This window comes from Mytilus californianus, unplaced genomic scaffold, assembly GCF_021869535.1.
Source record: "Mytilus californianus isolate M0D057914Y unplaced genomic scaffold, xbMytCali1.0.p SCAF_2, whole genome shotgun sequence".
Lineage (NCBI taxonomy): Eukaryota > Metazoa > Mollusca > Bivalvia > Mytilida > Mytilidae > Mytilus > Mytilus californianus.
The window spans coordinates 72,578,462-72,594,558 of record NW_026262668.1 but is presented as its reverse complement, the minus strand read 5'-3'; the positions used below and the strand labels follow the sequence as shown (position 1 = coordinate 72,594,558).

General features: G+C 31.4%; 1 protein-coding gene and 1 long non-coding RNA gene across 2 annotated transcripts in view; one reads left to right on the top strand and one right to left on the bottom strand.

Annotated features, from left to right (window-relative positions):
* Positions 1-1,810: 1,810 nt before the first annotated feature.
* Positions 1,811-16,097, top strand: part of LOC127728066 (chorion peroxidase-like) — a 52,301-nt gene continuing 38,014 nt past the window's right edge. The window contains exon 1 of the mRNA XM_052235258.1: positions 1,811-1,921. Coding sequence (XP_052091218.1) covers positions 1,909-1,921 — 13 coding nt within the window. The 5' untranslated portion in view covers positions 1,811-1,908. The remainder of the gene's footprint in view (positions 1,922-16,097) is intronic.
* LOC127728181 (uncharacterized) lies at positions 8,043-11,023 on the bottom strand. Its single transcript, XR_007994017.1, has 3 exons — positions 10,825-11,023; positions 8,503-8,571; positions 8,043-8,105 (listed from the first exon to the last, which is right to left on the bottom strand). It is a non-coding gene; the product is annotated as an uncharacterized LOC127728181 (long non-coding RNA).

Below are 16,097 nucleotides of genomic sequence, written 5' to 3'. Positions count from 1 at the left end.
TCAATAATACACCAATATGCATATAAAAATTCAAATAAAAATTTGAGAAAAAAAAACAATAAGCTGATGATTATTTGATTTTGTACAAGTGAGTTGAATTCAAGTTTTCACTGTATCGGTTATAAAAAGGTTAAAGGATAAAATCGTGCATTTTTGATATAAATAAATCGAATGTTCATTGTTGATAAATCATTGTTGATAATCCGCCAACCTATAAAGATTTTGTTACGAGTAGAACAAGGAGATTAGATAATCAAATAATAATAACATAATTTGCAAAATTAATATAAAAAATAAGTGTAATTCATAAAAATAAACTTATGACTATCCTAAGACCATCATAAGACACCTCTCGTGTAGTCCTAACTTTATGACCAACTTTAAGAGATGTCCTAAATTAGGACCACTTTGTGAAACCCACTTAGGACTAAGATATGTCGTAAGACCATCCTAAGACATATCTTAGTCCTAAGACAGCTTTGTGAAACTGGCCCCAGGTTTAATTCACCATGTTCTACATAAGGAAATGCCTGTACCAAGTCAGGAATATGTGGCGCTGAATAACATTTTGGGTTTATAGAAATGTGCACAATTTTCAAATATATTTCAAGTATATGATATAGACTCTGTACTAAGACAGGAATATGACAGTTGTTTTCCATTCGTTTGATGTGTTTGAGCTTTTAATTTTGCTATTTGATAAGGAACTTTCCGTTTTGAATTTTCCTTGGAGTACGGTATTTTTGTTATTTTACTTTTTTCTATTCAATTTTCAATAGGATTTGACAAATTAAAGATATTAAATTCTTGCGTTAAACATACACAGGCCAAATTGACCCTACATTTTAGTATGACAGACTTAGGTCAAAAGTGTTTTACCTCTCACAAGTAGAATGATTGATAGGTTTAATATCTTATTCCAAATTTATTACTCGTGTCTTTTATGAAATTGGTTGAAAAATTGGCGGTAAAAACTTTATTTTTGTTAAAAAGTCAAATTGTTTTTAAAATTTTTTTTAAAGGATTTCAGCTAAAAGAAATTTATAGATGTGTAGATATCATATGCTGTTCCAAATCGATTCCCAGTTTAAAATTGGCGGTAAGTGAAATTGTGAAATATAATTTGTGGTAAAAAAAAATCTCATATAGAATCATTTTTTTGTGCTTGAATTTCAACAAAAATTGAAATAAATGTATAAAATGCTATTCCAAATTGAATTCTGGTGTCAAATTTGCGTTAAGATTTTAGTTTTTGTTTTTAAAAGGATCTCAAATTTTGAGAAACATTTTTTGTGCTAGGGTTTCAACGAAATAGGTATCACAGTTGAATATGCTATTCAAAAAGGATTTCAGAGGAAAACAATTATCCATTGGCCACTATTTTCGAAATGGCTGCCAAAATACATTAATTCATAATGCTAGATTTTAGCAAAACTTTATATCAACGTGGAACTTAAAAAATGAATAAAATAAAATAAACATGAATAATAGTTTAGTGTTTTTATATAAATTAATTTCTCTTGTACATAATTTTACTGTGCATCATACATCTACTGCATGTTGTGTTTTAACACAGTTTTTAATTATTTCTATTTTTTATACTTTATTTAACAGTGAATAGTTTCAACTATCGCAAAAATGTATTATCAAAACTTTTCGTTTATATCTAGTTATATATCAAATTAATATCAATTAAAAGTACCTGCCTGTCAATTCCATACAATATGATAAGGTAGGAATCGAAGGCTTCCCTCGTGATATAGAACAGCTGCTACACTTTACTGTGGTATAAAAGCAGTAGTCTACAATAGCATTTGCAAAACGATTGTCTAACAGGAGTATATCACAACAATCTAGAAACATATCATTAGCCAGAGTTTTATAATACTATTTGTCTTTGCTGTTTGCATGTGTGCTGCAGGTTAGTGTTTTGTAAAAATAAGTTGTTTGTTACAACAATCTAATTAAAATATAGACCTCTGATTTCTTTATCTTAATAGGGTCATAAAAAAAATATATATATATGTAGTATACAGTAAGATATTGTGTCACAGTTTTATATATTTCAGTAAATTCAAAATGTTATTCAGCGCTATATGCTGTTGAAGGTAATTTCATAGAAGACGGAAAAGGGTTGCAGCCAATTTCCACTGTATTTGTTTCACTCACCGGCTGAAATTAAAAAAATTGTGTTATATATTTATCTTTATTCCACTAGAAATTGAATGCGTTTATATCACATAATTAAAATACCATTTAACAATTTTACACATTTGTTGTTAATATAATGGAATTCCATGTGACTCTCGTACAAGTGATAGGTTTAGCTAGATATAAAATGAGGTTTAATCCACCATTTTTTACATAAGGAAATGCCTGTACCAAGTCAGGAATATGACAGTTGTTTCCATTCGTTTGAGCTTTTGATTTTGCCATTTGATAAGGGACTGTGGTACTATGAATCTTAGTGAAGATGGAACGACTTTTTGAAAATGGACCTGGTGTGAAATCAATTCAGGAGAAATTGACCTACCTCTTTTACATGTATTTGACAAATTTTACATCGAAGGACGTTGGTAACCTAAATGATTAAATTTGAATCTAAAAGATAATACAGCGCTATATTATTTACCAAATTTTTTGTTTTGGCAACTTATATCCTTCTTAAACATTTTAAAGATAAATTATACAAAAAAAAATTCAAATTTGTCAAACATTCGGTTTTGAACTATCTTCCGGCTCTTCTGGCATTTACAATTTTGCGATTTGGTTAGAATATCCCTTTGGTATCTATCGCCTCTTTTTTAGAAATTAGCCAACATATTGTTATAATCTTGAAGAAAATACGACTAAGATAGTACTATGAATTTAGGTCAAACTTGAGATACTTGAAAATGGCCTAGTTGTGAAATAAATTCAGAAAAAAATTAACCTCTCTAGACATGTTTACACTCATTTAATGTGTTCTTGATAAGATACGTGCTAAGAACACAATCACAGCACGTATAAACAACTGCTATTGTTTGAATGGTTTGATACGCGAACATGCACATTAAATAAGTTAAAATATTTCAGATAATTTAATAAAATCTTAAAAACAAAAAACAAAAAGAAAAATATGAAAAAGAAAAGGGAGGTTCCATGCACCGAGTGCCTGTGGACAGAAAACCTACTCGACCACTTAGTGTATTTTGAGGGTTCAGATGAGGACTGGGGTAAAACTATTTTGATATTTAATACAGATACAATACGGCATAGATAAAAAAAAATGGAACTTTTATTTTGTGTATGACACATGATTTTAGTTTAAACATATTTTATTTGCAAAAACTCACAAAAAAAGGATTAGACACAAGATAGTCCAACTTAGATCTATAAAGGGCCGTTCGGGTCATAATTCATTTGGTTACACGTAAGCTAGAGGTACACGTAACAGGTCGTTCACGTACCCTAGAGGTACACGTAGCACTTCGTTCACGTATCCTAGAGGTACGCGTAACACTTTGTTCACGTACCCTAGAGTTACGCGTAACACTTTGTTCACAAACCCTAGAGCTACGCGTAACTGTTTGTTCACGTACCCTAGAGTTGCACGTTACTATTTGTTCACGTACAATAGGAAAGTATTTACTATGGAATTTACAATGGAACAGGGGAGATAACTCTGGCAAATGTTTTTGTCATTCCAAATTTCATCAATGTACTTCCTCGGCATGTTAATTAAGAAACTGTAAAGGGTTCGACTCGGCCACATATTCTTCAGTCTATGATACAAACATTTTCAAAATAGGGATCATTCGTAATATTTCTTCCTGTAGACGTCGCTGGTGTTCGGGTCATAATTCATTTGGTTACACGTAAGCTAGAGGTACACGTAACAGGTCGTTCACGTACCCTAGAGGTACACGTAGCACTTCGTTCACGTATCCTAGAGGTACGCGTAACACTTTGTTCACGTACCCTAGAGTTACGCGTAACACTTTGTTCACAAACCCTAGAGCTACGCGTAACTGTTTGTTCACGTACCCTAGAGTTGCACGTTACTATTTGTTCACGTACAATAGGAAAGTATTTACTATGGAATTTACAATGGAACAGGGGAGATAACTCTGGCAAATGTTTTTGTCATTCCAAATTTCATCAATGTACTTCCTCGGCATGTTAATTAAGAAACTGTAAAGGGTTCGACTCGGCCACATATTCTTCAGTCTATGATACAAACATTTTCAAAATAGGGATCATTCGTAATATTTCTTCCTGTAGACGTCGCTGGTGTTCCATAGGTGGTTGTCGGAAACGTTTTAATCAATTTGACGCTTGAATCGCATTACGTTGCACATGTTTACATTAGTAACCACAATCGACACTAGCTAATTTCACCAAACTAAGCTCCAAAATTGTTGTGTCCCCGGCTGCAATTATTCTGAAGGGGGACCACAGATTCCCAAAAGACCATGAAATTCTTTTAAAATGGAGAGAAGGCATCAAGAGAGTTGATCCACCCATCAAAAATATCTAGGGAAACCCGGCGGAAAATATTCGACCAAGTTTGCCATAACCAGCTGATAACCATGTCATGCCAGGAGATTATATAACAACAGGATTAGGTTATTATGTATTTATAATGTTCTTATATTTAGTACAGTATTTAACCTCTTTGTTTTATTTTTTCTCGATTAAACAGCCCAATAATTTGACAGTTTATTATTTATTAAAATAGGGGGATGACACAGGATGTATTTTATTCTTCAAATATACCCTCACACTTTGTAAGTTTTTTCCTAGTCTTCACATTTTTTCACCCTTTTACCTTTGTTTGCATTGTAAATAAGAAATAATAATTATGTTGTGCACTTAATTATAGCAAGTGAAATATATTTCCCTGACAAAACAATGCATGAAAGGAAGAGAACTACATGTATTGGGAAATATGACAATCCCTATATTGCATTCTAAAAAAAACCATGGTAATTTTTCTATTTGTTTGTCGCAATAAAGTCTGAATTTTCTAAGGACTTTACATTAAACTTATGGCAAAAGCTGTCAGAACAATTTTTTTTAATTCTTCAAAGTTGGAAATCAAGAGTATTTTTGTTAGAAAAAAACATCACACAAATCCCTGCATTAAAGGCTTGTTGTCCTTTATGAATGATAAGAAAAATTTCTGAACCTGCAGTTTATTAAATAAATGATGCTTTGTGTTTTCCTGTTTTAATATTTCAGAAGCCATCATGGATAACAGACTTTTTACCCAACCATGAAGTGATGAATGGGATACATCTTTATGTTTGAAATGAATTCATGGTTAAAATCCAAGTGGCTGCAAGTGCGAGGATCAATACTTCTGTCAGAACCAGATGTAAAAAAAAATTTGACAAAGGTGACAACAAATGGCAAATAGTGGAATTATGGAACAGGATTTATTTACTAGCCAAGACAGTTCCTTATATTAACACACAAACTTTTCTGAAAGGGAAATTCCAACTAGATCAGAAGAAAGTAGTTTGTGATAGAAAAGTGTCGTCCAACCGAATTCACATTAAAAGAGTCCTTGTATTGTCTAAAAGTTACACAAGGGTAAAACTTAATGCCCCTCCTCCGCTGTGGCAGGGGAATAAACAATCTGAAACATGTAATTCAACTTGGTTCCAGAATTATCTGTGTTTGCTGTGTTCTTTCTAATTTCATAAACATACATTGTAAATAAATATGCATAAAAGATGAAATGGATTTACATGCAATTGATTTTATTATTTGTTCTAATGTGGTGCTGTTTCCCCACTGCTAACACCAAAAAAAATAGAAAAATGTTGAAAAAATATTGTAGAAAAATATCAAAATCATGCAAAAATGTAAGGCGTTAAAAATATTTTCAAAACATTTTCATGATACTTTTAAAATATCATTAAAATGTTACTGAATTTTGACGACAATGTTTGTAAAATGTCTTATAAATGATTTGAATGTGTTTGTTAATCAAATATCACCTGAAAATTTTTTAAAACATATAAAAATTCATTTCTGCAGGATAAAATGTTTTGAAAAAGTTCAAAAAATATTTTTTAACAAAATGTTTTAATAATCTTCAAATTCTCAAAAAATCATTAAAAAATCATATGTTATTCGAAATATCATTATAAAAATGTTTTCTAACATAATCTTTCAAGTCTTTTTATAAAATATTCAGAAACATATAAACAATTGTTAATATCAGAGACAGATTTAGGAGTGGGGTGCCTGGGTCCCCCCTTTATGGCCCTTATGGAGCTACATTTATGGTAAATCCAGATTTTTTTATTACTCTCAAAACTTTGTCTAGTTTGGGGCCTGATGACCCCTTTTAATGCCCCCGCAACTGAAAGTTGGGGGCATATTATTTTACCCCTGTCTGTCCTTCTGTCTGTCTGTCCGTTCGTCCCATTATGGTTATATAGTTATTCAGCACAACTCCTCCTACAGTTAGAATCCTAGGAAGTTTTCACTTTGCTGTCTGTTTGTACATATATTGAAGATGTGCATGTGGTTATGTTTTTGATTTTTATTGATATTTGCCCTTTTGGGAGATAGTTGAACTTTGTCATTTTTGGGGTATAAGCGGTCAAATGTTATAGTTATTTTAAAATAACACTTTGCATCTACAGGGGCATCAATTGTGTCTCCCAGACACAATAATATCTCAAAGAAAGTCCTACATTGACTTTGTTTTAATACAGTTACTTCAGAGTGGAGGGGGGGGGGGGGGGGTCACTTTATCTAGATTCAAAATCCTGGATCCACATTTGAGAAAACAACTGCCGTCATACTGATCTTTACCCCACATCTCCTTTTACATTTGTCTGCATGCTGTTGATGCCGGCTTAATCTATATATATTTTGTCTATTTTTGTCGGGTTAATGTCTCATTGACAAACCCCAATATTTCCTGTCTTAGATATCAATTTTATTGAATAGTCCATTTTTTTGTATTTTGCACTGAACACATATGAAAAAGAAGATGTGGTATGATTGCCAATGAGACAACTCTCCACAAGAGACCAAATGACACAGAAATAATTACAACTATGGGTCACCGTAAGCCTTCAACAATGAGCAAAGCCCATACCGCATAATTTGTTTCACTTACATAGAGGTATTAATTTTTATACGACCGCAAACATTTTTTTGGGATCGTATAATGGTACATGTTTGATGTCGTCCTCGTCTGCGTCATCGTCCGAAGACACATTGGTTTCCGGACAATTACTTTAGTTTAAGTGAATGGATCTTTATGAAATTTTTTAAGAAGGTTTAATACCACAAAAGGAAGGTTGGGATTGATTTTGGGGATGATGGTCCCAACCGTTTAGGAATTTGGGGCCCAAAACAAGCATTTTTGTAGTTTCAGGATAATAACTTGTGTATAAGTATATCGACTGCTCTGAAATTGTACCACAATGTTTAATACCACAAGTAGAAGGTTGGGATTCATTTTAGGGGTTATAGGGCCAACAGTTTAGGAATTAAGGGCCAAAAAGGGGCCAAAAAGAAGCATTTTTCTAGTTTCCAGACAATGACTTGTGTGTAAGTATGGATCTCTCTGACATTGTACCACAAGGTTCCATATAACAAATGGAAGGCTGGGATTGAGTTTTGCTCTAAGGGGGGGGGGGGGGGGGTTCAAAAAGTTGGGGGGGGGATTTTTTCAAGAAGAAATCTTCAATTGCACAGTATTGCGCAATGGATTTATAAGATCTTTGACCACATTTATTTTGTGTCACAAACCTATATTATGTCAAAAATTTGATTACAATCCAAATTCAGACAGTATCAAGCTTGAATATTGTGTCCAAATTTGCCCCAACTGTATAGGGTTCGACCTCTGCGGTCGTATCAGGCTGCGCTCGGCAAAGCATTTTATTTCAGATTATAAATATCCTCATGCATTTCATTTGGTCCAGCATTGAACAAATTTTTTCTTAGAAATGTTTTTTTATCTTTTGTTTGATCATGTGTAGCATCTGTCATTTTTTTGACAAAATTTTTTATTTAATTTTGTCATTTTACTGTTCTTTTTCCAATTTTTCTTTTGTTCCATTCTTTTTATTTCTCTTGACTTCTGCTGGCTTCTGTAAAGAAAATGTTAACGGATTAGTACTGTTGTTTAGTGAGTAAACTAGTGGAGATAATTTAAATTTCATCAAATTACACAAGAAAATTTTATTTTAATCCAGTCTGGTTTCATAAAAATTTATATTGAAAAGCGACATCTAATCAGTGTGGCTGGATTCGGAAGATATACACGTACATCTGTGGAGTTTCAGGTGTATTATTATCATACGAGTCTGTAACGGTAGAGTTCACCAGTACTAAAATAAAACTGTACAGTACCATTTTCCCAACTGAGATTAGGACCTGTAACCTTTACTTGGTCTTACAAAAAAATCAACTCTCTTAATGGTAATTGTATATTTTAACACAAATACATTTTTGTGATATAGATTAAGGCTATAAAAGGATAAATACCTTCACACAATCTGCTCCTCCAGAATGTTTTGAATCTAAGCTTATAAATTTTGGCTCTTCTAATTGATTCTACAAAAAATAAAAAAAAAGTCAAAATATTAAATAAAATACAGTCAAGAAAAAATCACATAGTAACAGTCAGCTACAAAGGTCACAACATTCAAAAATGAAAGAAAATTCAAACAAGAAAACTAATGGCTTGATTTTAAATTATAAAATAAGACAATAAAAAAACAAATATATATGTATATATATCAGAAATTAACCAACTATAACTACTAAACTAAAGGCTCCTGACTAGGATTGACACATTAACAATTATCTATACTTACAAAAAATATATCTGGCCTGGCCTTGAAGGGCTAGCGATTAATCACAGGCACTTGTCTTAGGAAAAAATTTCCTATAACACGTGTTATATTAAGGTATATAGGAAATTTTTTTTGAGACAAGTGCCTGTGCGATTAATCATGAAAACTGTATAATGAATATATTGTCTTTCATGGTTACAAATATCTACCAGTAGAAAATGTCTACAATATTTCACTATTTTATATTACTTTACTAACTATAATACATTGTTGATGACGCTGAAAACAGCATACCTAATATATGCTATGTCTTGCTTTTGGACTCTGTCAAGACAAAAAGGAAAGAAATCAATGATCAAGTTCAAATATATTGATTGATTGTTGGAATCTTAATGTCCAGTGACAAATATTAAATGCATGTTCCAGCCAAAGTTTAATTAAACAAGCTAAGGAATGGTTTAATTTTTTTTAAAACATGTAGGTAAAGATTTTTTAAAGTACTATTACATAGATTAAATTCTGCTTGCCATGAAATATTTGAAAAACAAGATATCATGTGGATTTAATGGTATAACTAATGAAATTTTGAAAAATTCTTGTATGCTGAATGTTGGGCATGATATGTATATAAAATTATAAAACATTACTTTTTTCTTAAAAATTAATAAAATTTTCTCTCTAGCAAGAAGTTCTTATTGGAGAGAAAATTTATTTAACCCATATTCAAAGGAAGATGTTTTAATAGCCCTTCAAACAACAGAGGTATAACCCTTTTTACTAGTTTAGGAACATTTTTTTCTACAGTATAATAGTTTAGAAAACTATTTAGAATGTTATAAGATTATCTGCCAAGAACAGATAGGATTCAAAAAGGACGTAGAACTACATGTATAGGGACCACATTTCTAAGTTTAAAAAATATTTAGTTGGGTTAGTTTTCATAATTATGTTCTAATCAATTTTGCAGAATTTGAAATTATTCCATATTTAAATAATTCCTTGTTTGAACTTGAATTGCAAATAAAACTTCATTATAGATGTACATATCTTTTAAAATTTCATGTTATATATAAAAAGTTTGCAGAGAAGGGCCTTTATATTTTTTTTACAGTGTCTTTTTTTTTTAGTTGAAGCTGAGACATATTAAAAGATTTAAAGCTTAACAATGTAGAATCATGTCTTGTTTAAAAGTGGTATTGGGAGGATTTAATACTTTCCTTGTGTAATTGTCCCATTTTCAAAAGTAATAAATTGTTTATATATAACTGGGACTAATAGACTATTAGTATAATAGTCCCAGTATATAACAAGTTAAATTTATTTTTCCCTTGCCCAGTCTGCATGGTCTGTATCACATTTCATGGCCAACAGATAATATCTGTATAGAACCCCTATTTTTAATTATTATTATACAAAATCATTTAAATGTATCCTAGAAAGTTTAATTATATATTCATGACTATTTATATGATCAGTGGGATTTTTATTTTGCTTTTTTCTAACTTGGGGTACATGTATTTGTCACTTGGTATTTCACACTAAATATTTCATATAAAATTGCATTTCAAAAGATTATTTAGGGGACATTTCTGATTTGATTTTATGCAACTTGGTACCGACAGCAGAATAATTATTTGTTTATTTTCATTTTCTTCTGAGATAAACATAAATATTATTGTCTATTATAAACAATCTTGCTATATATTTATATTTCAACCAAATTAAATTGTAAAAAATAGTATATGTGTTCACATCAGGAGAAAATAAAAACAACAGACATTGACAGATGACAGAGCTATGACAAAACAAACAAATACTCTTTATATACAATTCAGCGTTTTTCAACACATTATTTGTAAAAATACAACCATAAATGCTTCCAATAAACGTCTTTTTATATGAAATATATAGCCCAAAAATGTAGGTGACGAAAGCTTTTTGGCAATGTACTGTAGCGGCGTTTCCGCTTATAATACAAGAAATCTCAATATTTTTTAAATACATCGTTTACCTTTCAATAAGATCTATATTTCTGTCTCTTGTGACAGCTCCACGTAACGTTAGTTCTGGAACAGACCAGGTATTGTAATCATCGGATGCCATTGTTTACGTTGTAAATACAGATGCAAGCGTTTTACGTGATTGAAGCGTTCAAGTAACCACTTATGGAACCGCAGCGCCGCCACGCGTGAAAAGTCGTGAATGATTCCTATTAGAATTATTATAATATTATAATATTATTAACATTTTGATATCGTAGAAAAAACTGTCTTAGAACCATTTGGTATTTTTTAAAAGCAATAATTTAAAAAAGTGTCGGCGTTTATCTCTTTTTATTTTTTATCAATAACTCCTACTAGGTTCAAAGATTTTTTAAACACATAAAGTGGAAGTAATACATGTAGTTCTAGTTTCATAACCGTAGGAACATATTATTCATTACTTGATTTAAAGTTTTAAAACTCGGTTAAAATTATGGATTTAAACCTATATTTATATTTAACATTAATTTTGGAAACATATTGTGTACATGAAAAACAGTATTCTTCATTTTGTTATCGGTTGTTGCCAAATTTAAAGCAGTTTTTACAGAGTTATCTCCCTTATCCAATACACATTCTAACCTCCAGGGTACGTGGACAAACTGTTTTGCGCACCTCTAGGGTACGTGAACAAACTGTTACGCAAATGTCTGGGGTACGTGAACAAAGTTTTACATGTACCTCTAGGGTACGCGAAGGACATGTTACGCGTAACTGTATGGTACGTGAACAAAGTGTTACGTGTACCTCTATGGTACGGGAACGACCTGTTACGCGTACCTCTAGCGTACGTATAACAAACTGAATTATGACCCGAACGGCCCTTCATATAGATCGTCTTCTGCTAAGATACAATATTAGATTGGCTGGGTCATGGAAAATGCTGTCCATTTTTTAAATATCGCACCGAAAAAGTATTTAACTGCATTTTTGGGTTTAAATATTTTATTAGATTTTTTTTAAAAGATTAGGTTTAAGGAACTTATCTGCTAACAACCAAACACATTATTATACTCTCTTCGACGAAAGGAGAACATGAAACAATAAATATTCTTGCTAACCATGTCAAGACCTATCCATAGCGCCTTAAGGTATAGCCACGGGTTTAATGCCCATTTAACATCATGTAATAAATTGTTGAGAATCAAATGAATTCAGATACCCCACCCCTATACAAGAGATATGTTCTTAACTCCCATCGTTAGACCTTTCTATTATGTAAGCAAATTCTACAAAAAATATAATCGGACTTCGAGGTGATCAAAAATTGAAATTGTCATAACTAACTTTGTAATTCTAGAAATTTGGTTACACAATAAAGTATTAAAACAAAACCGAGATACCAATACAGCATTACCAAGAACACCTAACCAGCACTAAAAACACAACCTGTTTTTCTTATTTTTTTCTGTTTCCTTAAACTAATAAACGCAATAGTAAAAGGCCTTTTTAATGTTTCTAGAGCTCGTAAAAATAAGTTGTTTATTCTAATTACGTATCAAATATGAATTAAAACGTTCTGTCTATGTGTTAAATATATCCCATTTGCTACTGTCGTCTATAAGACGGGACGCGTATATTGTTATTTAACTATACAAAACATCTTGAAGAAACAATATATTTAAAGTGCAACACACAATATCTGTAAAGTGTAACACACAATAACAGAACATATAAACCTCCAGAAAAACAAAAGGTACCGTGAAAAAATATCATTTCAGAAAGGCTTTTTTGTATGTCAATCAGATAAATTTTGGTCAAATATCTCTTCACTTGTTTCGATACTAATACATGATATGCTTTCAAATATTTGGCTTTGAACTTTCCCGATGAAGGTCCATCCAGAAAAGCGCTTCAACGCATGAAAATCATAAAGTGTTATATTTCCACATTTTTTTAAATAGAATGCTGTATTTCACTATAGTTACTTGTTATTACCATCTGTGCCCAACTCGTTAGATTAACAAGTGTAAGTAAACTTGTACTTGTGGAGTTATTATTTTTGTGAATGATTTAATCAGCATATCCAGAATAGATGGAGACATTCAACAGATCGGATGGACATAGGTAAGATACAAAAAATTGTAAAAATGAAATAACTGGGTAATTTCGAAATATTTTTATGTGTTTCCCATATATTAAACACGTGTACTATCAAATTCACTTCTCTACGATACTTTAGATGTTCATTTCACCTTTAATTGTTAAATGAAACCACCAAAAATTAAAATACAACAAAACTTTATTTAAAAAAAGTTTCAAGGGAATTAAGTCAACAAAAGCTTTGGTAAATGGTACAATTTATAATGTATTTTAAAATAAGGAGATGTGGTATGAATTTCAATGAGACAACTACCTACTAAATGACGAAGATGTTAGCAACTATAGGTCGCCATACCGCCTTTAACCATGAGCAAAACCCATTACCGTTCACATTTTATATAATACAATCAATCATGAATTAGAAACACTATTCATTTCAATACAGGTATCAATTTTCGAAGAAAAGAAAGAACTCATTGATAATGGTCTGTAAATGAAAAAAATAAGATTTATCACATACCTTACAAAAGTAACCAAAATGAATTGTATCGTCACACTAAGAAAATTTTGTGTGTACTCGTTTGAGCATTGTCGCACTTTTTATCATTTAGTTTTATGCTCGATAGTCTTAATAATGTTACTCTTCATAAAACAAATTTAAGAAATTTGATTTGAAAAAAATAGGAGAAATTAAAATAAAGTTTGATATACGTTTATTTATATATATATACACACAAATAAAATCTAAAACAGTCATCTAGAGGTCAACATACGGTCTTATAAAAATAATAAAAAATGTTCATACCATATGTCAAGCAGCAAACAATCTTTTCTTTTTTTATGTTTAAGACCGTATGTTGACCTCTTCCGAAAATATGTTGCCAATCATGAATAATTCCAATATAAACTTCAACATTAAAAACTGAAATTAACACTTGATTAATGGGGTGGAGTTGCACATTGGCCCCCTAATGTCGTCATCGATTGTTTTGCGATATAAGCGGGAGGTTTGGCTAGCCATAAAATCCAGGTTCAACCCACCATTTTTACTTAAAATGTCCTGTACCAAGTCAGGAATATGGCAGTTGTTATTCAGTTCAAGAGAATTCCGAGTCTGATGTCAGAAGATGTAACCAAAGAAAATAAACTAAATGACAATAATACATAAATAACAACAGACTACTAGCAGTTAACTGACATGCCAGCTCCAGACCTCAATTAAACTGATTGAAAGATTATGTCTTCATCATATGAATATCAGGCACAATCCTTCCCGTTAGGGGTTTAGTATCATACCATCATAACATATATGAGAAGAACATAACCCGTGTCATGCCAACAACTGGTTTTTAAATAAATGTGTTTAGTGCCGATGCAAAGACCATATAAGTGAATCAATATTAACGCCAAAATATGCAATCTTTAATGACCTGACAACAGTATCGTAACTATATCCCTTCTTTATAAGTCTATTTAAAGGTTTTGTTAGCTTCAGAGGTGAATACTGACATTTTTGTGCTTTATAAAGAATATTTCCATAAAAAATTGGATGTGAAATACCTGAACGTATAAGAAGTCTGCATGTTGAGCTATATTTACGAATGATGTCCTTTTACCGATGATAAAATTTAGTAAATGTTTTGACTAGTTTGTGATATCGAAAACCCTGGTGTAATAATTTTTCAGTAATACATAAATTTCTCTCGTTAAAATCTAAAACATTGTTACATACACGAGCGAATCGTACAAGTTGAGATATATAAACACCGTAAGATGGTGACAAGGGAACGTCACCATCTAAAAATGGATAATTAACGATAGGAAATGAAAAATCATCTCTTTTATCATATATTTTAGTATTAAGCTTTCCGTTAATGATATAGATATCAAGATCGAGGAAAGGGCAGTGGTCATTGTTAGTATTAGCTTTATTTAAAGTAAGTTCAACAGGATAAATTTCTTTAGTATACATACTGAAGTCGTCATTATTGAGAGCCAAAATATCATCCAAATATCTAAAAGTATTATTAAATTTGTGTATCAGATGTTGTTTCGATGGGTCTTTGCTGATTTTTGTCATAAATTGTAACTCATAGCAATACAAAAAAAGGTCCGCAATAAGTGGTGCACAGTTAGTCCCCATTGGAATTCCGATAACCTGACGATATACGGAATCTCCAAAGCGAACAAAAATGTTATCTAGTAAAAATTCAAGGGCATATATAGTATCAAAGCATGTCCAATTGACATAGTTTTTTTGTTTATTGCTACTAAAAAATGACCTAAAAGAGTTTGAACATATATATTCACATTCTGACTTTTTAAATGCCCATTTAATTCGGTGTGTGAATTTTTTCTTAATAAGAATGAGGGGCAATGTGGTATATAGGGTAGAAAAATCTAAACTTTGAACAGATTCAAAATCACCAATATATGCATGCAATTTATCAAGTACTTCCAACGAGTTCTTGACACTCCAAAAGTAATTAATTCCACTATTTTCGAAGGCCTTATTTGAACAATTTATTATCAGGTTTTTCATTGTACCAAGTGTACTGGTAAGAAGAATAGACAATTTAGTAGTGAAACAATGGCTTGAAGACGAAATGAATCTATATTTGTAAGGTGTTTTGTGTAGCTTCGGAAGCCAATACATAGTTGGGACTTTCATTGTATTTGGTTCTGCTTGTAAAGCGGTAGCTAAAAGTTTATGTTTGTTACAGATGTCGTTTTCTGAAAATGGAGTCAGTTGGAATGTTGGTGAATTGGTGATTTCTTTTTTCAGAACCTCAATGTAAAATTTACGTCAAACAATAATAATATTATTAGCAGCTTTATCGGCCGGGACAAAAACAAATTCCTTGGCTAGTTCTTTTAGTTTATGTTTGATACGAGAAATAGGTTTATTGTGGTTATTGTTAAGAGTAAAATGTTCTTTAAAATGTTGAATACGTATATCAACTATGTTCATTACTGATTTAAAAAAAGAGTCCAAAGATTTTTTGTCAGCTTTTTCCCGTTTTATCCATTTCAAACAGTAAGTATGGAGTGAGTCGTGGATGATATTACGACACTCATTCCAATTAATAATTGACGGGGGACGATATTTAGGTCCTTTACTGAGGAATGATTTTAACTCTCGGTCTTGAACGATGTTAAGATCTCCTGTTATAACATGGGAAATGGGTCCATAAATGTA